Below are 24242 nucleotides of genomic sequence, written 5' to 3'. Positions count from 1 at the left end.
CTGCAGGCGCGGTTTGCGCTGAGAATCGTGTAGTGTTTTGGGACGATAACAAAAACTTGGGAAATGGAACGTGGCAATATATACAGACATCTGGAATCCAATTATTTCGTTTTCAAAAAATCAAATTGGCTTTGGCAATCGTTTTTTGTGTGAGACTCAGCTGTTCGAAATAATCCCAGATCTTCATGCAAATATGGACAATATTTATCAAACTGACTGCGTGTTTCTGGAACACTCGAAGGCTTTTGACCGGGTTGCACACTGTCGCCTGACATTGAAACTATACACCCAAATCTAAGCACAAGGACCTGAAGAATTTACGACTCAATCGAAAATACGGCTGCCCCAGGCGGCATTCCATCCCGCGACCTATGGTTCGACGGCCGAGTGGCTTAGCCACTAGACCGCCACGACGGGTACACTTGTTTTGTGCACTGCGATGCCAGACATACCTAAATAAGTAAGTCATATCTTCTACGCAGCTACTTATATGCAATACACTCGTGGGCCTTCCTTTTCTTTTACTCGTCAATACGTTACAACTGGCCATCCAGTACTAAAAGTCGGTAACAGTATAATGTATTTAACCTGCCGATGGTACCGCGCTGTGTCTTAGATAAATGGCCCCAGAATTCCGAATGCAACAGCCACCATACTTTCTACAAACACGGCCTATAGACTTGTAAACAACGAATCGTAATCCCCTGTTCTATTTGCACTTGTGAAAGTTGAAGCAATGGCGTAGCCAGCTGTAGATACGCCAGGCCAGTGCGCCTCCTCAAAATTTTTTTCGCCATGCATACATAGCGCAAAACGAGCATCTGCATGTCCGGCCACTACTTGTGCGTACAATACTGTGGCAACAATTACCACGTGCTAAGTCTAAGAAAGATTGATAGATATGTGGGGTTTAACGTCCCAAAACCACTATATGATTATGAGAGACGCCGTAGTGGAGGGCTCCGGAAATTTCGACCACCTGGGGTTCTTTAACATGCACCCAAATCTGAGCACACGGGCCTACAACATTTCCACCTCCATCATCGAAATGAGTATAAGAAAGAAGTTTGCGATATATATATATATATATATATATATATATATATATATATATATATATATATATATATATATATATATATATATATATATATATATATATATATATATATATATATATATATATATAAAATAAAAAGAGACGCTCATTCAAAGACATGGAAACACATCCTGTCAACTGTAGAGCTGCAAGAAAGGCACGCTTATTTTAACTAAAGGAAACTCGTGTTTTTTTGCAGTTTGTAACATCGAAGTCATCGCCTTGGACGTTTTAAAAACATAAACCGATGATGACATCCTGCTTTGTCTACAGATGTGTCTTAATAGCACTGGTGGGGCAGAAGAGCTTTCGAAAATATCTAGCTAACTTTCTACAGTTTTCTTCCTTCATTTGGCAAACTATATTAAAATAAATGTTCATTTGACCTTCATTGGAATAAGATTTCCTTGAACTGGGGAGACGCAGGGGGCGCCGACCAGTGCGGACGCGGGAAGATCGGCTCCCGTTTCTGTTAAGGTTTTCTTTAGAATTTTTGTGGTGCCTGTGCTCCAGCTGCGTTTCATTCGACGCAGTTTCTTCTGAGGATCACGTCGATACCAGACTTTTTTCGGTGAGTGGTCCTTTTGCCGAATTATTGAAACTTTTCTTGTGGAACGCGCCGCGGCTCGTCTAACCCTACCGGGCTCAGCCTAGCGTCGACGGTGAAGGGCGGGAGAAAAGGGGCAACATGCCCGAAGTAGAGATGGTGGAAGGAGAGGAAATCTCTCACGAAGAAGCCAATCGCCCGGGTTGGACGACAGCGCTGGGCAGGAACAAGAAAGCTCGTGTAGAAACGCCAGTTTCCGCGGGCAACGCATCACATGTGGGCTCGAAGGGAGGCCGCCGCACGGCAGCCCCGCAAGGTGCAATGAAGCGCCTCGCAGCTGCATCGAGGCTCCCCCGGCTGCCGAGGGACCACATACGAATTATCGTCAGGCCGAGGGACGGACTTGACGTCAGAAAAGTAAGCCAAATTAGGCTCGCACAGGCTATTGCCATGGCGGCTGCTCTTGCCCCGGCAGAGACGGAAGGGGACATCGTTTGCCCAAACATCGCCCAGAACATTCTCGTAGTTTCCACACCGGAGAAGAAGAACGCAAACGCCTACGCCGCGATCCAACAGATTCGGATAAGCGAAGGAATGTACCATGTGGCGGCATATGTCGCGGCCCCCGATAACACCTGTAAAGGAGTCATACGAGGAGTGAACACTGACATCAGCGAGGCCCAGCTCCAAACGATGATCGTCAACCAGCGAAATTCGAAGACCCTAGAAGCCAAAAGGATCAAGAACACCACCACTGTGGTAGTGCTTTTCGACGGCATGAAGGTACCAAACTATGTCATATGCGGCGTCAGCATGCTGCGCTGCACGCTCTACAAGCGCCAAACCGACGTGTGCTACGCGTATGGAGGACTTGGTCACAGGGCCGATGTTTGCCGCAACCCCAACAAGAGGGTGTGCAGGGGCTGTGGGCTCGTGTCTCCACCCGACGATCACCTGTGCTCGCCGAGATCTGCCCTTTGCGGAGGCCCACATCCGATGGCGGACAGAACGTGCAAAGAACGCTTTCAAGTTCCTTACGTTGTGCGACGGAGAAGAAGACGGCGCCGAAAGCGCGTCAAAAAGTCTCAGCAACAGCTGGCCGAAAAGGACCGGTCAAGGGATTCCAGCGTGGCGAGTGCTCCCAGGCAGGGGCGTTCCGTCACGCCGGCTGGCCGCCAGTGCGACCGCTCCAGGGGCCGCGCTCGCACCAAAGGGCGCTCTTGCTCCCGGGCACGAATCCAGGAAGTACCTACCTGGGCGGCTCGAGCCAAGCCGAAGCCAGCGGCGCCGCCACCAGAGGTAACGCAGGTACCATTGCCAGAGCATAGGGAAGACCCCAGGGTAGCTAAGTTGATCCAAGAGAATGCTTGCCTTAAGGCAGAGATTCAACAGCTGAGGGCTGACCTTGAGTCGTTCTGCAAACATTACTGCTCGCAGGCTGAGAGACAACAGATTCCCCCACCAGGGGACGTGCAGACGCGCTCGGGAAAACGTAGGGCCCCCCCCCCCCCCCCTAAGAAGAGTGGGATGCTATGGAGACAGAATCCAACAGCAAGGCTCTGGAAAGCATGCAGCAATCGATTAAACAACTGGCTGATAGCATGACTACCCTACTGAAAAGGGTGTCGTCTCTTGAAGGTACACAGGCAGCGCTAGCTACGGGTAGCTCGCCTCCGAAAGGCCCGAACAGGGCACAGTCGCCTGCAGGCGTGGTAACAGTCAACCCGACAGGAGATTGGCTGTCTCAGAACAGTAATTATGGCAGTGGAACTGTGCCAGTTTCAAAAGGCGCAGGGCTCCACTGCTGCACTTTATTGCTTCTCAGGCGGTCAAACCGCACGTAATTATGTTACAGGAAACTCTCGGTGATGCGCTAACTTTCCCGGGCTATCGAGTCGTCTCGGTGCGCGAGCAAGGGAAGCGCGGTTTGGCAACCTTGGTCGCAAAAAAGTGCTCCTTTCATGAACACAAACTACAGCTTGGCAACAGCAAGGCTGAGGTCATTATCCTCGAAATTATCCCCAACAGCTGGCTCAAGAACAGCGTATTCCTCCTGAATGTGTACAGCTCGCCGTCGGACAAGCGGCAGGGGTTCGCTTCGATCATGGCAAAAGCGGTGGCTCTGGCCAGGGGGGCCCCCATCGTGGTAGCGGGAGACTTTAATGGTCCGCACGACGCTTGGGGATACGCCAGGCAGTCCCCCAAAGGCAACAACCTCCTAAAGGCCGTATCTAGCTGTTCTCTTGAATTGATTACGGACCCGCTATACCCGACAAGAATTGGCACATCGGTGGTCCGAGACATAACTCCAGACTTGGCGTTATTCAAGAACGTCGCCGGAACAGGGTGGCCAAATTTGCAAGAGAATCTAGGTAGCGACCACTTCATAGTGGCTATTACCCTAGCAGTCAATGCAGCTCCCGCCAGGAAATTTAAAGTAACGGACTGGGATGCCTTTCGTAAATTGCGGAAGGAGGACCAGGATGAATACGACAGCTTAGACAGCCTCTTTGCAAGGCTCAAGGAGGATGCTAATGCTGCGACCAAGGTTGTCAAAACGAACCTGAGGGTTGATCAGATGGATGCACGCCTCGCGCATCTCTTAGAGGCTAAGAATTCCATCCTGTCTCGGTGGAGGACGCAAAGGCTCAATCGCAGACTTCGAAAGAAAATTGCGCAACTCAATCGCGAGATCGAAGCCTACTCTATTGAACTCTCCAAACAGCAGTGGAATGAAGTATGTTCTTTGGTTGACGGACAGATGAGAGTGGGGGTCAAATGGAACCTCCTCAAACACTTACTTGATGAGTCACAGTCGAAGGGAAATCAGCGATTGGCTATTGACAGAATCGTTCACAACCAAAAAGTGAAGGGAGCGTCCGAAAAGGCCCTCCTGAAGAGGTTAGCAGACAGCTATCTTCCACTGGGCCCTTCCGGCGATGCGGACTATCCGCATTACAGGGGTGGAATGGTGGCGGAGCTGGACGCACCTTTCACTGAACCAGAAATCTGGAAGGTCCTCCACGAGCTCAACGGGCGCTCTGCACCGGGCCCGGATGGAATCTCAAATAAGCTCTTACGTAACTTGGATGGCAAATCCATCGAGAAGCTTACCGAGGAAGTCAACAAAATCTGGGAGACGGGGCACGTCCCCGAATCCTGGAAGACAGCTTCGGTAGCGCTCATCCCAAAGCCAGGCAAACCTCTGGCTTTGGAGAACATGCGACCCATCTCGCTTACGTCCTGCGTAGGCAAAGTGGCCGAACATGCGATTCACCATCGGGTATCCGAGTACATAGAAAGCAGAGAGCTATTTCCACACAATATGGTAGGATTCAGACCTGCACTATCCACACAGGACGTGATACTCCTTATCAAAAGACAAATCATTGACAACAACACCAGGGATACTAGAGGCATACTAGCTCTAGACCTAGCCAAAGCTTTTGATAATATCTCACACAAGTTTGTGCTTGAGGCAATTTCGGTTATGGGTCTAGGACAACGGTTCCACGCATACGTTAGGTCTTTTCTCAGGGATCGCAGGGCTACCATTAGGATCGGTCAAATCCAATCCACGGAATTTACCTTGGGAGCGAGAGGCACCCCACAGGGGGCAGTTATCTCTCCTCTACTCTTCAATATTGCCATGAAGGGCCTCTCGGAGCGACTCGCTATGGTGCGCGGGGTTAACCATGCTCTCTACGCGGACGATATCACCGTGTAGTGCATGGGAGGGTCCGACGCCGGGGTAGAGCAGGCGCTTCAAGAGGCATTAGACATCACGGAAAACTTTCTAGTCGGTTCGGGCTTGAGCCTCTCATCGGCAAAGTCTGAGTCACTACTATACAGACCCACCCGACAAGGACTGAGGAACCTCACTCCTTTAGAACACATTCCCATAGCTTTGTACACACGGGATGGACAGAAAATACCCAGGGTGGACTCCATCAGGGTCCTCGGACTCCTGCTAGAGTCCAAGGGGGGCAACTCACGAACTTTAGCCCGCATCACCTCCAAGACGGAGAACATGCTTAGGCTCATACTCAGGGTCTCGAACCGCAGGGGTGGGCTGAGCGAGAGCAATCTCCTTCGGCTCTAACATGCATTTCTCATGAGCCACATTAATTATGTCGCTTCGGCGTTGCGCTGGTCCAAAAGAGAAGAGGCAAGAATTGATACACTAATGCGCAAAAGCATAAAGCGAGTTCTAGGCTTGCCTATCCACACTAGCACCGAGAAGCTCCTACAATTGGGCATGCATAACTCCCTCTCGGAGGTGATCGAGGCCCAGCAGATGGCTCAGGTCGTGCGACTCTCGTCCTCGAGGGCTGGTAGGCGCATCCTGGAATCCATAGGCTGCGGTCCTATGACGACTAACCAGCGTAATGTAACACTACCGCCCTCGATCAGAGGCACGATTTCAGTAGCTCCACTTCCAAGAAATGTCCACCCACAATACAATGTAGGGCGCCGCATAGCTCGGGCCCGTTCCTTATTAAAATCAGTTGCAAACAGACCGCATCTCGCGACCTTTGTCGATGCAGCCCAGTACGGGCGTTCGGATCGCTTCGCAGTGGTCTCGGTCGATCATAGTGGCACACTCCTATGCTCTGCCTCGGTTGGAAAGGTTTCGGCAATGGTGGCTGAGCAAATCGCGATCGCCATAGCAATGAAAGACCCACCGCGTCCCAATATCTTTACAGATTCGCGTTCCGCAGCTAGAGCTTTCGCCTCGGGCTCGATCTCGCGTGAGGCAGCAGCCATCCTCGGCTGTGAGGGGGCTGCCGGGTTTCACACCATAACATGGTTCCCGGCCCACATGGGGGCCAACGTACATCCTGATGTCCTCAACGCCAATGAGTTTGCCCATGACCGTGCGCGAGGTATCGCTCACCGCGGCGGTCCCGGCTGATTCGCAGGCGGGAACGCCGGAAGATACAGGGACTCGCTACTCACTTTCCACGAGATCTTGACTCATTATCATCTATCTCGGAAGGCTTTTCCACTTCCTCATCCTAAACTTACGCGACCGCAATCATCGGCCTACAGGATGCTCCAAACGGGGTCTTTCCCTTCGCGAGGCAGGTTCAGTCATTTTTCGCCCAACATCGAGCCGCATTGTCCGGACTGCGGAGAGGCGTATTGCTCATTACCTCATATGCTCTGGCAATGTCCTGCATTACGTGACGCAGAGTTCAACAAAGAGGAGAACTGGGAGGAAGCCCTTAACAGCGGCGACCTCTTGGTTCAACTTCGGGCTGTCCAGATGGCCTGCGAGAGGGCGGAGGGCCACGGTCTTCCGGTCCCTACGTGGGAGCGGCCCGCGACTGCTACGGATTCCCCCTAAACGGGGCCGTTACAACGCAGTTCCTCAGGACCTGAATAAAGTTCTTTGTCTGTCTGTCTGTTCCTTGAACTTTAAGCACGTTCCTTTTATCCGAAAAGAACTATAGAAGGAGTGTTCTTACACTTGAGAAAAACAACAACTTGAAAACAGGCTTTCAACTTCAACGTTGGGGGCTGGAAAATGAGGTGCCCGGAATTTGTTTGGAGTATAACGTTTGCTGCTGCAATCGCAATCTTGACACTAGCTATACGATCGTCCCGAGATGTGGTAAAAAGTACACAGCTCAGCATGAACGGGCCATATTTCTTACTCATGAGGCAAATATTGATCTCAAAATCAGTCTGCCGGTGACAGCCAGCGAAAACTGCACTATGCTGTGCATGCATGTACGAATGTGCTAAATCTCCATTCATGCACATCCTTACATACCCCGTCGACGTCATCAACAGAACACGAGATGCGTATGCATACACGTTCGAGATGGACGTTCTTTCGTTGCCTTTTAGCCAAACATAAATTATGTTTCTGCTCAAACTCTTCAGTCATGCTGGAGACGTTGATTTTTGTGGATAATTTATCACGCCTATATGATGCTACCGGGGCGCTGACTGCTTTTTGGTATGAACTATATCGTTAGTTTTGTTTGTTTCTCGACATCCACCTCTATCCACATCTATCTATCAATCTATCTATCTATCTATCTATCTATCTATCTATCTATCTATCTATCTATCTATCTATGTATAGTTATTGTTATTGCATGAGTATGTATTCCTTCTACACTAAAAGCTTCAAGCACAAAATAACGAAGAATTCGCTACACATAATTGATTGATATGTGGGGTTTAACGTCCCAAAACCACCATATGATTATGAGAGACGCCGTAGTGGAGGGCTCCGGAAATTTTGACCACCTGGGGTTCTTTAACGTGCACCCAAATCTGAGTACACGGGCCTACAACATTTCCGCCTCCATCGTAAATGCAGCTGGCGCAGCCGGGATTCGAACCCGCGACGTGCGGGTCAACGGCCGAGTACCTTAGCCACTAGACCACCGCGGCGGGGCAGGGGCAACTGATAAATGCTATTATTGTTGATTGGCGGGACACAATATTCAATGCACTCTTATGTTTCTGCATCTGAGATTGAGCCGTTGTGTTGGATGAAAATCAGTTAAAGGTTTATAATAGTACCACTATATACTGTTTTTTACAAACAAATATGGTATTTTCATAAAGTGCTTTTGTACCTCCTCGTACCAACCATCATTCTTTTTGCGTTCATGAGCGAAAATACCTAATGCGTCTATTAGTTTATGCCAAAGCCCTTTACTTCGGCCATGTAGCTCCCCTATTAATAAAAGCTCTGCCTGGCACTGCCAGACAGCCACAGTGCGGGATCTAAAACAGATACAGTCATCGTATTTGTATAGTGCTAAAATCATGTTGCTTAGGATAACTAATTATGAAACTAATTTTTACGCCACAAGGCTAAACACGCCACCTTTTGGGGTGTCCGTCTCTATTTTGTAACGATTATACAAGACATGACCCAGTTCGGAACGGAAGAACGGCTTTGAAAAGTTGCCACAGAGCGTAGCCAGCTTGGTTGAATGATTCCCCTTCAACTGCTCCTGCCTACTAAAGCCCCCGCAACACCCCTAAACAGGGTATCATGTAATATGCATTCTTCAAACCAAACACAACTGCATGGAAAACTTTGTCTCAACGAATATTATCTACCTTCACTTAACTGTAGTAGCACTAGTCTAGCGGGGTAGCTTAGGTGTACCTTTTCTTCACGTCCCCGAATCCTGGAATCGTTTGATACCAAAATTGTTTCCTGTTTATGTAAAACATATTCTGAATGTATATCATGTAGAAATAAGCTATGTAACTAAATAAGATATGTATAATGTCACTTATTTGTATATGTATGTTACTGATGTGTGAATATGTGTAATATGGCACTGATGCAGACTGTATCAGGAGGTCAAGACCTCGTCAGGCTATTTAGCCTTTAGTCTTTGCCTCCCGTAGGGAACTTTTTGTATTTTTTTTCCTGCAAATAAACTTTGAAACTTTGAAACTTCATTTAAACCTATTCACTATATTTAACCAATGTTCTATATAACATTGGCACTGCAACTCTGCATGCTTTCAAAACAATTTAGTGATGATCTTTCACTTGCTTATTTATTCTATACGTGTCATCTCCAACTACAATAGCAACAGTGTTATGCTTTCACATACATATCTTATCTACAGCAGATTTGTATAATTGAAACATTCTATTTAAATGGTCCCTGTTGCTGCATATGAATGCCCTTAAATTATCGTTATCTTCAGAACGAAAGAAGCTCCAGTACTGAAAAATGTTGTCCACTTTCACATCGATTTTGAGACCCTCTCTCTGCATAGAGAGATTAGTTCAGTCAATTATTGTCATATTTTCTTTCTAGAAACACAAATTTCTTAGCAGGAAGATTTTGAAACATTGCAAAAGAAACAGTCATGCACAGACAGTTCTGCCAGAAGGGAACGTCAGGTTGAACTTCAACAACAAAAACTAAGGAGAGAAACTTGACGGAAGCATATATAGTTTTTTTTTTTGTCATCGTGCCCAACTCAAGCAAGCAGAGAAAGGAAGCCAACCAGGCAAAAAGAAGGAGTGAGAGCTTGTGTGGGGTTAGAAAGCTCTAAAATAGAAAACAGAGAATAGATCCCACCATGCCGTTTTGGAAACGAAAAAAGAAACGAACACACGATCATACTGAATTTCCTGAATATGAAAATCGAATCTGCATTTTATATATTACGTGAGCAGCATATTGCCATTAGACTTCGCAGAAGGATATCAAACCCTGGGTATTGTTTGGTACTTTACTGGTGAATTTTACGAGGTATTGAACGAGTAACGGATTAAAAAACTTTATTTCAGTCCCGCAGGACGTGCTTAGCAAGTAGAGGGCGTCTCCCACGTAGGGACTGGCAGGCAGTAACTGGCGGCCGCTTCTTGGGCCTCCTGGACGACCCATTGCTAGTCGGTGAGAAGCGAGCTCCTGTGGGACCTCTCCCACTTGTTCGAAGTAGAGTTGAGAAAAGTGTCTTTACACTCCCAGAGCATGTGTGGGAGTGTCGCCGTGTGTCCACACGAGGGACATGTGTAGCTGGGGTACAAATCACGATAATAAACGTGCAGCTTGGCAAGGTTTGGGTACGTGTGTGTCTGTAATAGGCGTAGAGTTAGCGCCTGCGGTCTGTTATGTTTTGGATGTGGAGGTGAAAATATTGTGGCGTTCAAGGTGAAAGTGCTTTGTTATGAGCACATTCTCGGAATTCAGTGTGACAACGTACTTTCTCTAGAGCGTATAACCGCATACCATGGTTGATTATATTTATTGTGTTTTATTGGTGACCTATAGTTTACATCAAATCGCCAATTTATTACAGGAGATTTATTCTCTACATCAGATCTATACAGCCAAAATAGACATTAGGATAGTATATGCTCAACTAAACAACAGTAAATGGCTCGTCTGCTTTCTATATATAGTAGATAAAGTAACGGATGCTCTGCTGGTATTCTGCTTATTATTGAGAACCTTCAAGTAAGACTTAGTAAGATCAGGAGTGCGTCTACGTTTATTGCACAATCAGGTAAACCTTGAACAAGCATGAGCTGAGATGTTGTTGCAGCACCAAGGATGCCACGGTATTTTTAAATAATTATGCAAAAACGTCACGCCGATCCTCAGCTTTCCGTATTATGTAACACAACCATGCCGTATTAAACATTCGGAAGCTTCGCCGGCACAGTCAAAATTGCCGGATCCCTCCACTTCGGCGTCTCTCATAATCATATGGTGGTTTTGGGACGTTAACACCCAAAAGTCAATCAAATCACCAGCACAGTGAGAGGCGTTCAGAAGTCGGGTCATGACCTTAACGATCAGCTCCGGCAGCAAGCATGTGGGTATGATTTGTTTCATACACCAGGTGCCGCGCACTGCAGACTATCGAAACTTCTTGCAATGAATGCATTTGCACTAAGAAATAGTACGGTGATATTTCCATTTCAGGCACGGTTTCTTTAATAATTGTTGTAGTTTAACGTTCACAAACCACCACATCATCATGAGAGACGCCGTAATGAAAGGCTCCAGAAATTTCGACCACGTGGCATTTTTAACGTGCACCTAAATTGTGAGCGAGAGTATGCACATGAACTTCAAGCATTTTCGCACCATCGAAAATGCTGCCGCCATGACCATGATTATGGCTTTTTTTCTTCTGGATCACTTACCGTATTTTTCTTCTCACCTCTTGATATTTTAGTCGCAGCTGCCAATGACGCTGTGCAAGCGCGTTCGTGCTCATCGCGATTAACTCTCACGCGGGTTCATCGAGAAGAGCGCAAACGGCCAACCATACTAGTCACATAGCTTCCACAGCGTTGCAGCTGATGCATGAAACGAAGTATCACGCAAGGTGTTGGTATAATCAGGAACGCCACAGTCAGGGGTGCCTTGTCCTCACAAAGACATTGCACGAAAGAGACACGCCCGAACACGTCCCGCTTATCGCGGCACTTGCACGGTTTATTAGCGCCACTAGAAGAACGCGCGCTAGCGTCTCTGGTGCGACCCATCGAAGCGCGTGCACTGGGCGAGACGCCGACGCACCTAGCGTCTTTACTTCAACTGCAGCTGGTACGGGTCTGCTGTTCAGACGCCGCGCACCGCCCGTCAGAGGAAGCAGCAGTCTTCACTCTCGCGACTTTTTGGCCAAAGCGCATTGAAGTTTGACGACACCGAGGCTTCTCAACTACGCTCTTTACTAAAGGTACGCACTTTTACACGTAACTAAAATCAGTAATGCTTGCATTGAGCTGCTTTTATTATTCACTGCAACAATGCGATGTGTTTGGTTCTGTGTAACGCCGTGCCGGTATGGAATACCACAGCTTTTCTGGCATTTTGCGTGGGAGCCTACAGGTGGTATACGTTCTTGTAGATTACTTGGTATGTTGCATGTGCTGTTTATCAACGTCCACCTATGGATTTTTTTGCTTTAATAGTGGGATTTCGAATAGCTTAGGCAAAGCTAGCGGGCCATGCGGGCGTAGCGTATGCGTATCTCCGCCGTGTGGGGTATCGAATAGCAATTGTCCTCAGCTAACACTTACCCACGCTGAAGTCACCGCAAAGGGACTTTGCGGGCTTCGTGGGTCGCACGCTATTTTGGAGTTCTTATGAGTGGACTGCAAGCGCTAACGGTGGTTAGCGTTATGACTCATGCGCAGTGGCAGCAGCAGCAACACAAAGCTTTGCGTTACGCGATTTGAAAGGCGCCTATTCACGTTGGCTCCCGCTGATATAAATTGTGTTAAACATAATTACTTACATCCTATAGTATACTACATCATATTTTTCGTGTTTAAAGACAGTTTTCTAAACAAATGATTCCTAGGCTTTTTAATGTTGTATCCTATTTTGAAACGCGGCGTCCGTCTGCGGCATACCTGCTTCGTAGCGGAATCCGGAATATTCCAACTCGTTCGATTGCGCAGTACACTGTGTTCTGCGCATTCGTATTTTTAAGGCAAAAGAACGTGCGCTAAATTTCTTCACGCTGCAAGTGCAGCTAAATGCCTTTGTTGAGTTACACTGCTTAATAATGCTAATGTGAACGTTTCACTGATATATGCCCTGCACACCAATATGCCGGTAACGATTTGAAATTGTTTGACTTGCATCCAACTTGATAGGACGTTTTAGAATACCGTTTGCATTCCGAGGGAACGATCTAGGGAAAGATCTAGAGAACGATCCATTGTTCTAGACTGTGTTTTTTTTACTCTTCCACACTCTAATTATTTGGATATAATACAATTACTGTTAGAACTTTGTTGTTAGAATTTGGTTAGAATTTGTTTGAATTTGATTGTTAGAAATTGTGAGAACTTGGTAGCATCAATGTAACGCGTATCCTAAACGATGTATAACTTACGGATGTTTTTATTGTGTGCTTTTATTGTGTGTTTTCCCGATGTCCTTTCTGCGAAAATCCCGACAAGGGATTGGCAGTATCTTTAAATAAATAAAATAAAATAAACTTCATTTCTTGCTGATAGTGCATATTTTTAGACAATAGCAAAGACTGTAAGTAGAGGAATGAAGTCATCTGCAATGTCAATGAACAATCCACATCTCCTCTTGCATCGGTATTGCATTAAAATCGACTTCCTCAGTTGTTTGTAGTTTCACTTTGTTCTTTTTTTGTCTTGGCATAAACCAGACTATTTACATCTTCTTCCGTATCCTGATCCACAGGCTTATCAGTGTTTATGTTGATTCTGTGCAATGGCCGTTTCCGAATATGCATCGTTGTCAGCTTGACTTATTCTTCGTTTAGTTACATGCTTTCACAATCTTTATCAATATTTATGTTCATTTATTAGTTGTTATATGTGCTATTGTGTGTGAACTGCTATGTAAATGGCTTGCACGGGACGTCATGCACGGAGCTTTTCAGTGTTCTTGCACTCCACGATGGCGGCTTTGGTGAGAAAGAAATCTCGACAATGTGAAAACGATGACGTCGTAGGAGCGCCTTTGGGCATGAACAACGAAAGCACCTGGATGGGGTGTTTTGATAATGCACTTGTGGCATCGCAAGCGTTGCGCATCTACAGGCTGGTGCCCAAAAACGGTGGTTTCAGTGACACCAACGCAAGCTATTTATACCTTCATATTTCAATGTCGTTACGGCAATGTTAGTATGTACTGTGGTTCCAGTCTAACAATAGTGGTAGGATACCAGTCAGACATGTTTGTTTGCCGTAGTACCGTCTCCTCGGCACTCACGTGAGCCCACGAATTGTAGAACTGGCTAACCTCCCTGTCCTTCCTCTTTCAATCCTCCTCCTCCTAATGAATTGTATAAACGCATAAACGTAACGTTAATCGTAATTACCACAGCAACCTAGCGTTTTCTGGTGATCAATTTATACAAAGCTAGTTCTTTCTGTTCAGTGACCAGATGGCCCCTGTGGTGAAGAGAGAAGCCCCCGAGGCACCGTCGGGGCTTTCCACGGTAGACTCGAAGAGGAGCAAAGAGGCGACAGAAAAGGATCTCCGAAGATTCATGAAATTCGTCAGGAAGCAGGTCAAGGAGCCCCAGTGGCCGAGCTGGTGGTCATGGAACAGTGAGTCAAAGAAGTTGGCTTTGTTAGCGCGCGCGAAACAGTTTTCTGTGAAAAATGTGCCGTCACTGTATTGCCTAGTGGTCATGACGGTGAAGAGGACTCCAGCACTACTCGACAATATCGAAATCTGTTTGGGCTAACTTGCGCCCACGAAACGAAAAGTGCATTCTTAAGCTATCAAGGCTGTCGAATTCGCAAGCTATAGCGGCCACAACAGCGTCAACATTTGAGAAATCTGGTAAGCAGTAAAGCGTGTCGGCTTTTTATTCCTGCGGCATGAAAATTTTCACCGTTACTCTTGAAGGCCGCATTAGTTGTAGAATGATTTGTATCGTTCACGCCTGGTGCACTGCAGTCTTATTGGAAGATTCTAAGACAATCAGCTCGAAAAATTCCAGGCACGCAGGCCGTGTTTGCGCAGTGCAGTTGTCTTACCTGTAATGGACCGCAACGCAACAGGAAGGAGAAAATCAAAGCTTGCGATGAAAACGAAAAATACGCCAAGCCTGCGCGGAAGGTGCAGTGCAGCACAGTGAAAGCTAGAAGAGTGGCTTTTTCAGAGCCTTTTCAAAACGTTTACTGGGTAACTACTGCACGCACACTGGCTTGATATTCACTACAGGATTATTAAAATTTTCGGGTAGTAGGGCGGTATTCGGTATGCTATTTTACGTCATTCTTCTGAAGAGCGCAATTTCCTCGTAACACTTGCAAGAAATTTTGTGCCAATTGTCCATGCAGTGGCTGACGACGATGACAAATTATGGCTGAAGTGGGTATGCGCCACCGAACAGGGGGATGAGAACAGGCTTTTGTAATGGGTTGGAGCATCGAACGGCCCAGTCGTTACCCTATTCGCATTGTGCGGCGACTGGTTCTTTTTCCACTGTTTTAAAACACTTTATAAGTCGTAATAAAGCGATTGCTTTCCCGACATCAAGCCTATGTAAAGGAAGTTTGCCAACAAGTCACGCGCACCGGCGTAGCTCAGTGTTTGTTTTTTTTTTGTTTTTTTTTCTAATTTCGCGCGATGTGGCTACGGACGCTTGCGGCGGCGGTGGAGGACAACTGCGCGTGACGCGAGTTGTGATCCCAAAACAGCTTTCGTTATGAAAATCCGTTAGCAGGGGATATGTGTTCAACCCGACGTTTTGACAAGTATACTTGTCTTCTTGCGACCCCTCCCCCCCCCCCCCCCCACACCTCGTTTACAAATTCCAGATGCGAAGCAAGTTATGTCGAGGACTGTGTCCGTCCCTCACTCGTTCCCGTGCCGTCCACACCCCGCTGCGCATTCGCGTGTCTCCTCTTCTTTCTTCTCTCTCCACCTCTCCTCCAGGAATTTTCTTCTCCATAGGGAGCGGCACGCACGACATATGGTGCATCAGTTGCATAATTCGCTGAGGACACCACAGAAGTTCCGCTGTATAAAATGACGGACTGATTCCGCGTGATCCTCTCCTGTACAACAGTGCGATGAGGGCCAACGTCAACGCCGCCGCCAGTGTCAGCGTTAGCGCAAGCACAAACTCTCAACAAAGTACACCATCGTCCACTCAAGCGGACCATCTCCCCGCAGCATCGCATCGACAAATGGTTCCCTTTAGCGGGAGATGGTACATTTATTTCACCTGCAATGAGCCGGTTTAATTATAAGTGCTCGTGGAAATATCTGTGTGATCTCTCTGAAGACTGAATCGGGAAGCAGCCACATTGCATAGCTCGCATATTTCGGCTGTTTAAAGTTTTGTTCTACTCGTAGGCTGAAGACGCGTTTTTGATAGAAATATGCGATGACTCCCCTCCCGTCACCTTTACGTACTCCCTCTTTCCCGGTCTTGTAGCTTGACGCCTCTGAGATGGGTCGCATTTGAAGAACCATTGATTAACATCTATTCACGGTGCAAAATAGCAGACTGCAAAACAGTATTCTTCCTGAAGAGTTCTCGCCGCGAATAACTGGCTTGGACCACAATAAATTTAGGTGGTCTATTCCACTGGCAAATAAAATGAATACAAATATTTCGACACTCACGGTCTTCATTTGTTCTCAACGACGGGGCTGTATTTTGATCTCCTGTACAGAATATGTTGATTGGTTATACTTGAAGGTTCGATATTACGGTAAATCTCAAAGTTACTTCTCATAAAGTTTACTTTTGTTCCTCATAGCATGTGTTTAATACCTGAATTGAAATTCATAGTATAGCTGTGTGCTCTGAATAATATGTGGGGTTTGACATCCCAAAACCACCATATGATTAAGAGAGGCGCCATATTGGAGGGCTCCGGAAATTTAGACCACCTGGGGTTCTTAAACGTGCACCCAAATCTGAGTACGTTGAAGAGAGAGGCAGTTTCAGTATAAAGAACACATAGTGCCGGAAAAATGCGTATCAGTGAGTGCGTACTTTTTTTTTTGGCAGAGGTTGAAGTTCTATGTAGCTTGGTGATGCTTGATGTTGTGAGACTGCATTTCATTTCATTGAGCCACACTTCTATGTGCAATCTTGGCCCAGCATATACAAAGCTTGCGTTCTGCTAAGTTTCATGGCCTTTCATTTATAATATTGTGTGTATAGTGAGCGGTAGTGGGTTCGTAAAGTGATGGAGCCAAATACTTAAAGGGCAAAATAATGAAAAACGTTCAAACACACCAACCAAGTGGTAGAGGTTACCGCACGACGTGCTTCTCAGTTTTCATTAGCTGGGCATGCAATGAATAATCACCGTGGAAACGCTTAGCATATTAGACAGAATTAGTTGCGCGTCCGCAGCAGCCATGCGGACACGGCCTGCCAGCCATGCGCAATGGGAGGCTGCGTCCGTACAGCTGCGGCAGACTCGCAACTAAGTCAGTCTAACATCATCGACTAGTACAAATGAAACACTTTAATTTAAAACAACTTTGGTGAAAGAAAACGACAGCGGAATGCAATGGAGCTGTGCCAGATATTGACTTATTGTGAAGGTGCCTTCTTTTTTAAACCTTTAAGATATCTGGTTTACTGGTACTGCTGTAATAAATTCTGATAAAGGCTGATAAAGAGTGTTCTACACTCGCCGTCATAGCTACTGGCGGCGCTGTCTGACGCTCCCATGTTTAACGCACATGCACATGCCATTAAGCGGACGGAGACATAGCCACTGTGTTAGCTGAGTTGGCAGAGGATCGGACGTGGTATTGGAAGGTCGCAGGTATGGAGCCTGCCCACGGCAAGTTATACTAAATACGAAGCATTTCTTAGCGAACTTCAGCGACTTTGAGCGTATCTATCTATCTATCTATCTATCTATCTATCTATCTATCTATCTATCTATCTATCTATCTATCTATCTATCTATCTATCTATCTATCTAATCTAGCCGCCTACGACTTTTAGCTCTCATTGCCGTTTCCATAATAGTATCGATACCAAACTTGGTATGGCATAACATGACTGCGCGAAGAACGTATTTGACTAGTTCGTACCATGAAAATCGTGACATGGATGTCATCAATGTCATAGTTTACATATCATTGTTCTGAAGCGCTTGCGGTGGTTTCGTTCACATGGAATGTTGCAAAACTGGTATAGTATGGCATGATTCCATCGCGAACACGAGCGACAGACCCTACATAAAAATCATGACATGCGTGTCATGTAACAACAAGACTACATGCCACGCTCATGATAAGCTCACGGCCGCTTCGCTAGCGTCACATATACCAAATTTGGTATTACAGTACGTGAATGAATGACGAAGGTATGGGACTGGTGGCAACTTGTTAACCACGAGATGCGTTTCATGTAACAAAATGACTACACGCAACGCTCATTATGGGCTGGCACACATTCCGCTAGCTTCACTCATACCAAATTTGGTATTACGGGACGTGAATGGGTGACGAAGGTATGATACTGGTGCTAACATAATAAACACGAGATGCATGTCATGTAACAACAGGACTACATGCTACGCTACTGATGCGCTCGCGGCCGTTTCGCTAGTTTCACATGTACCAAACACAATATTACGTGACGCGAATGGACGACATAGGTAAATGACACATCCAAAGATGATACCACGACATGCGTGTCAGATAAAAACATGACTAATGCCACATTTATGATACAATCATGGCCATTTCGCAAGTTTCACATATGCCAAATTTTGTATTAAATGACGCCAATGGCGCACAAAGGTATGTGACTGGTGCAAACATGATATTCATGAGATGCGTGTCATGTGAGAACATCACTACATGGCACAGTCAAGGCGCCAATACATTTTGACGTTACGCGGTGTGCGTGCTCACCGGCGTTCGTTTCATCGGGTCATGCTGGCGTTGCCACGCCCGTAACCGGTCCTGCCATATACTCGCAGGCGCACGCCGCACTACCTTACTATGACGCATGCGGAATTTCAGCACGTCCAGCGTCCTTCCGTCACGAAAAGAGGGAGACGCAGAGTTGTCTGAATAACGCATCGGCGTGAAATGCCGAAATGCAGCATGTCGCAATTGGCGCTGGTCGTCGCCGCACCCCCCCCCCCCCCCCCCCGACGGACGCTGGTCGCGCCTGGCGTCAGACTTTAGTGGGCTCGCATTTTGCTAACGTACCGTCGTGGTGCCCAGCATGCGCGCGCGTCAACGCTACAATGGAGTATATTGGGCCCTTCATGATGCGTTCGTGGCCTTTTTGCTAGCTTCACATATACCAAATTGCGTGTTACGTGACGTCCATGGATGACGAAGTATATGACTTGTGCTAGCATGATAATCCTGACACGCGTGTCATGTGAGAACATGACAACATACCACGCTCGTAGCATCCTCGCGGCCGTTTCGCTCATGGTACATATAACTAATTAATTATCACGCGACGTGAATCAATGAAGAAGGTTAGCGACACACCCAAACATCATAATCATGACACTGAAGTCATGTACGGCATCATTTACCTCCACCTCGTAGCGTTGTGTTGAATTTAAAGTGACATATCAACAGTTCTCGTTCGTGCTTCGCATATTGTCGACTCGCGGTGTACGTGGGATCTGTTTTTTTTTCATGCACCTTTATTTTTTCCCATATACATTGATATGCTTCTAATAATATCCCCTATGCTTTCCTTGGCATGATTGTTAGATCTCGTGAATGTTGTGTCTGACAAAAAAAACTTGCCCCTAAATGTACTCTTCTTTCCTTCTACTTTATTAATGACACGCTGCAGGTGAACGACAGTCCAAGGAGAAGCAAAAGAAGCCGAGGACGGCTGCCATCGAGAGTGATGTCAACGGCTGCCAAAAGCCTGTAGCCATCAAGAACGAGAAACCTGAGCAGACTGTGGACGACCGCTTCGACACCTGGTACCGCTGCGATTCGTGCGACAAGTTGTTTGCGAAGAAGCTCGAGCTCGAGTGGCACCTGCGTGAGCACACGGGCGTGCGCCCCATTCCGTGCGGTCTATGCCCCATGAAGTTTCTCAACGGGCGACTGCGGACCGCCCACCACACCAGACACCACGGGCTGAATTCCAAGTGGAAACGCAGCGACTGTGACTAAGTGTACAGGGCTAGTCTATTGTTTCCAGGCCAATATTTTATGTATTCCTATGGCAGCGTTTTCCGAGACCTTTTCACCGCCTTGCACACAAAGACTGACCTTTCCGGGGGACTCTGAGCTTGAGGTTACCTAGTTGTGTATGTCTACGCAAACCTGCGTTCGGTACGCGAGGTTGACTTATTACCGGTTTTTTGTTAGCAGATTTTGTTTAGATTAAGGGCTGCAATCTGTATGACAGAGTTCACGGTATAGATACAAGAACATGATACTAGCCATTTCTCTCTCCCGTATAACGCTTTCGTTTGGCTTGTGGGTGTTGTCGACAGACTGTTAGACAAGCATCAGAGCATTCATATCTTTAGTTCATATGGTTCTTAGCGTTCCGTGTAAGCTGGTGTGCGCAAACGCAGACAAGTGACAACTGAAAAGTAGAGACAGGAACAAAGGCAATTTTTCAGGTACAATGAAAAAAGGGCGCGTTGTAGTAGATATGTGGTTCAGTACAACTTGTAGCTGGTCCAATTGGTTCATAATTCTGGGTAAACTGGTTGCGCTTGACCCTGTCTCTTCTTTTTTGTTGCCGTTTGCCTGCGTTTGCGCACACCAGTTTACCGAGGATTATAACCAGCTCGCCTAGTTACAAGTTTTACCGAACCACGATTCTGGGTGTCTCCGGCGCAAGTTCTAGGTTTACGGTGGCAGAAAGCATTTTATATTATTGTATGTATTCGTATTCAATTTGTTCGACATTCATTTCTAATAAAGACGCAAGTATAGTAAATGTCAATTGTGTATGTCCTTTCTGTGACACAGATGTAAACAAACTAACCATGCTAGCAGAAAAAAAAAGCTGAAATGAAAGAGATATTTCCGCAAACATTTTAAGTGCCCTCTGTTGATTGGATAATTGATCTCTTAGAGTCAAATATTAGGAACAGCGACCAACGAAGCAAGCACTTTGCTGTATCTGATTTCCTAAATTTTTTCTGAATTTCTAAATACGTGATTAAGCAGCAGCTACTGCAAGACCTGCTGTCGGTGCCAGAAAGACATGAGGCCCCTATAAGAGGTGTTCGGAAAAATAATGTAGAAATCACGAGGTGCTAATTATGTCAGTCTGCTTTGTGGAACAACTGTGGCTAGTGAACGAGATTTTTTTTTTACTTACTCTGCTGCACGCATGTTAGAACTATGCGTGTATGACCTAGAGTCAGCCAATACGATGTGAACGTGTCTTGGGAACGTGACAGCAATGTGCAATAAAAACGAAACAATTACTAAGGTGTAGAGGTCTGTTTGAGTCTTGTGAAAAAAATATTTGAATGAATGAATGAACTCAAGTGTCGGACTTCAATAGCAAGCAAGGCGAAAAAAAAATTGGATGACTAAATAACATCGTTGCTCGGAATTAGTTCTACTCCAGAAGTACCGAAAACTTCCATGACAATGCATGGAGCCCATATAATCTGAGTGCAATTTCGAAAGTATGAGACTGTAATACCAGACAGCGTGTTTTCCCGGACCAACCAATTGACTGTCTTGATTGAGGTGTATTCCTTTCAAAAACACTGCCTTCACAATTTTGTTATTTTTAGGTGGATAAAGTATCCTGTTACAGTATACCGCATTTCCGAAAAAGCAGTTAGCGTTATAGAAACCACAGCATTTTTTAACGCCTTCGCACGTTTCCTACCTTTTGCGCACGTTTTCTGCTGTAGATGTAATAAGCTTTGCCATTATTATTTAGCGCGTCAAAGGTTGTAGACGTTACTACTATATTGGACGGGTTCCGTAAACGTTGCTGTCTCTATCAGCTGCTTTAAAATCAGGTAAGGCTAAGAAAGTGAGGATGTTTTAGAGTTCGATAAATATTTGTGGCTGACAAGGACTGACATTACTCTCGATGATGTTCATGGTCACGGCCACGGTGTGCGGACGTGCGTCGCATCGGCTCCGCAGATTTGTCGCTGGCACGATGTCGCTGGCACGACAGTCAAGCCAGTAGACGAGGCACGGTAGGCCTGACAAGTCGTCGGAGCAAGCGGGTGCCCAATTCGCTACACAAAGGAGGCTGATTTTTTATTTGCTTGAAAACTAGTATGCCTAGATTATATTTGAAAGTGTTCTCGACTGTTAGGATGTTGTTGGCATGCAGGACTTCTTTAGCATCACTGCGATAATGACTGTGGGTAACACTTCTAATAGAGTGATTTTGCATAGTTTGAAGGGAGACGAGATGACTGCTGTAGGTGTTACCCCAAGATGTGATACAGTAATTAAAATGAGAATGAATAAAAACGTAGTACAATGAAAGTAATGTGGGTTTGGAAAATATAACACGGGATTTAATTAGAACACGTATGCCGTAAGCCATTTTTTTCGCACGTAAGCGACATGCTAATAAAATTTCAAATGACGGTCCAGTCTAATTCTCAAGAACGTCGCCTCATCGTCTGCTTCAATTGCAAATTGATTTAGGAATATTGGCGGGATATAATTATGTTCACGTTGGCAAGAGTGGAAAACAACGAATTTCGTTTTGGTGGGATTTATTTGTAATTTATTATGGATACACCGCACAGCGAAGCCTGAAAGGTCATGATTTAGTTTCAGTGTCAGAGATTTGAGGCATTTGTCAGTGTTCACAGTTGTTGTGTCGTCTGCATACAATAAGCATTCTGAGCTGGCAAGGCAAGATGGCAAATCATTTATGTAAATAATGAAAAGAAGTGGGCCGAGAATAGAACCTTGAGGTACTCCTATATTTGTTACTTTAGGTATAGAATTATGACCTGACAGACTGACAACTCGACTTCTATTCAGTAGGTAGTTTTTTTATTAATGATAAAGCAAGACCAGTTACGCCTATTGCTTCAAACTTCATAAAAAAAGTTTGGTGTTTGATAGTGTTAAATGATTTGGTGAAATCTACAAAAACGGAACCTGTGTCTATAGTAGCCTCCATCGATTGCTTTCTTCAACTTTTCAGTTAAAGATATCAAAGCGAGGTCAGAGGAATAGGCTTCGCGAAAACCAATTTTGGAAAAAGATAAAATCTGAAACTTATTGAGGTATTTCGTCAGACGAATTTCGAACAATTTTTCGAATATTTTACTGAGAAATGGTATTATGCAAATGGGTCGATAGTTGGATATCAGTGTACGGTCACCTTTCTTAAAAACGGAGACGACTCTGCCACTTTTCACTTTTACACTAAAGATGCCAGTTTTGAAAGCTAGGTTGATGATGGATGCCAAAGTATCAGAAACATCATGAGCAATCATTTTTACGTGGGTTGAGTGAATACCATCAGGGCCAGCACTTGTGTTCAGGTGACGAATGACATCGTGTACTTCATAAGATGTGGTAGGAAATAGGAAGAAAAATTGTGACATACGAGAAAGGGGACGATGATAGTCAGCATTGGGAACGACATCACAGTTAAAAAAGTAGTTACTGAAGGCCACCGCAATTTCTAACGGGGTATCATACGTAACGTTTCTATACTGAATAGTAGTGATGCTAGAATGCCTTTCGTTCCTGTTCAGGAATGAGTTGACGATTTCGCATTTTTTCTTACCATTTGAAGCTGCATCTTCAATTTTTCGTTCATAATAAATCTTTTTTTGCATTTTTCAGACGCAACGTAAGGGCATTGCAGATTTTTTGTAACGCGCGAGTAATTTTAAATTAAAAGGCTACCATTTTGTTTTCTTATAAAGGTTCTCTTTGGCTCTCAGCTCCTTCAGTAATTTTTTAGAAACCCAAGGATTTTGAGGACTGGCGTACGTTTTTTTTTTTACATTTGCGAACCTCAGTATGACGCTGAATGTGTGACAATAATATGGATGAAAACTCTGAAAATGCAATTTGTGGATCATCCAAGGGTATTGCTGACGACCAATCAATATTCATGATATCACCCGTGAACGATTCTTTGTCTAGAACACACCTGGTGTTAGATATGCTAGTCGGTGAAGAGCTACAGTTAAAGCGCAGAAAAATCGGGTAATGGTAAGTGATATCGCCATTAAGAACCCCTGCATCCGGCGCTTGTGATAAAATAGAAAGTGCATAATCAATCAAGGTACTTGCGCCATTCATGCAGCGTGTGGGAAGGGAGATTAAACATTCATAGCCAAAACTGTGATAAACACTGGAGCAATTAAAGGAAGTAGAAGATAGGTCAAGTATATCAATGTTGAAATCACCCATAATCACTACATTTGTATAACTAAGAGATAGTGTGTATATTACTTTGTGGAGGGCTTCACAGAAATTTATGACCGATGAGGACGGGGATCAATAAATGCATCCAAAGATGTAGCTCTTGCTGTCTAGCTTAAGAAAATTGTGGTTAAGTTGTACCCAAACACTTTCGCAGCCAGTTACATATAACTCAATGTCATGTCGTTGTATGTAGTGTATGTTCGATTTCATATAAACGGCGACACCTCCATGATTGCTGCTAGGCCTATGTGAGTATTCAGAC

The 24242-nt window shown here is 45.6% G+C and overlaps 1 protein-coding gene across 1 annotated transcript; it reads left to right on the top strand.

The window, feature by feature from the left end:
- Nucleotides 1-11606: 11606 nt before the first annotated feature.
- Nucleotides 11607-21346, top strand: LOC119164741 (uncharacterized). The gene is made up of 3 exons (XM_075873905.1): nucleotides 11607-11840; nucleotides 14033-14205; nucleotides 19419-21346. The coding sequence occupies exons 2-3, from the start codon at nucleotides 14040-14042 to the stop codon at nucleotides 19748-19750; spliced, it is 498 nt and encodes a 165-aa protein (XP_075730020.1). The 5' UTR covers nucleotides 11607-11840; nucleotides 14033-14039; the 3' UTR covers nucleotides 19751-21346.
- Nucleotides 21347-24242: the final 2896 nt, after the last annotated feature.

This window comes from Rhipicephalus microplus, chromosome 9 (genome assembly GCF_043290135.1).
Source record: "Rhipicephalus microplus isolate Deutch F79 chromosome 9, USDA_Rmic, whole genome shotgun sequence".
Lineage (NCBI taxonomy): Eukaryota > Metazoa > Arthropoda > Arachnida > Ixodida > Ixodidae > Rhipicephalus > Rhipicephalus microplus.
This window is presented reverse-complemented; position numbering and strand designations above follow the sequence as displayed.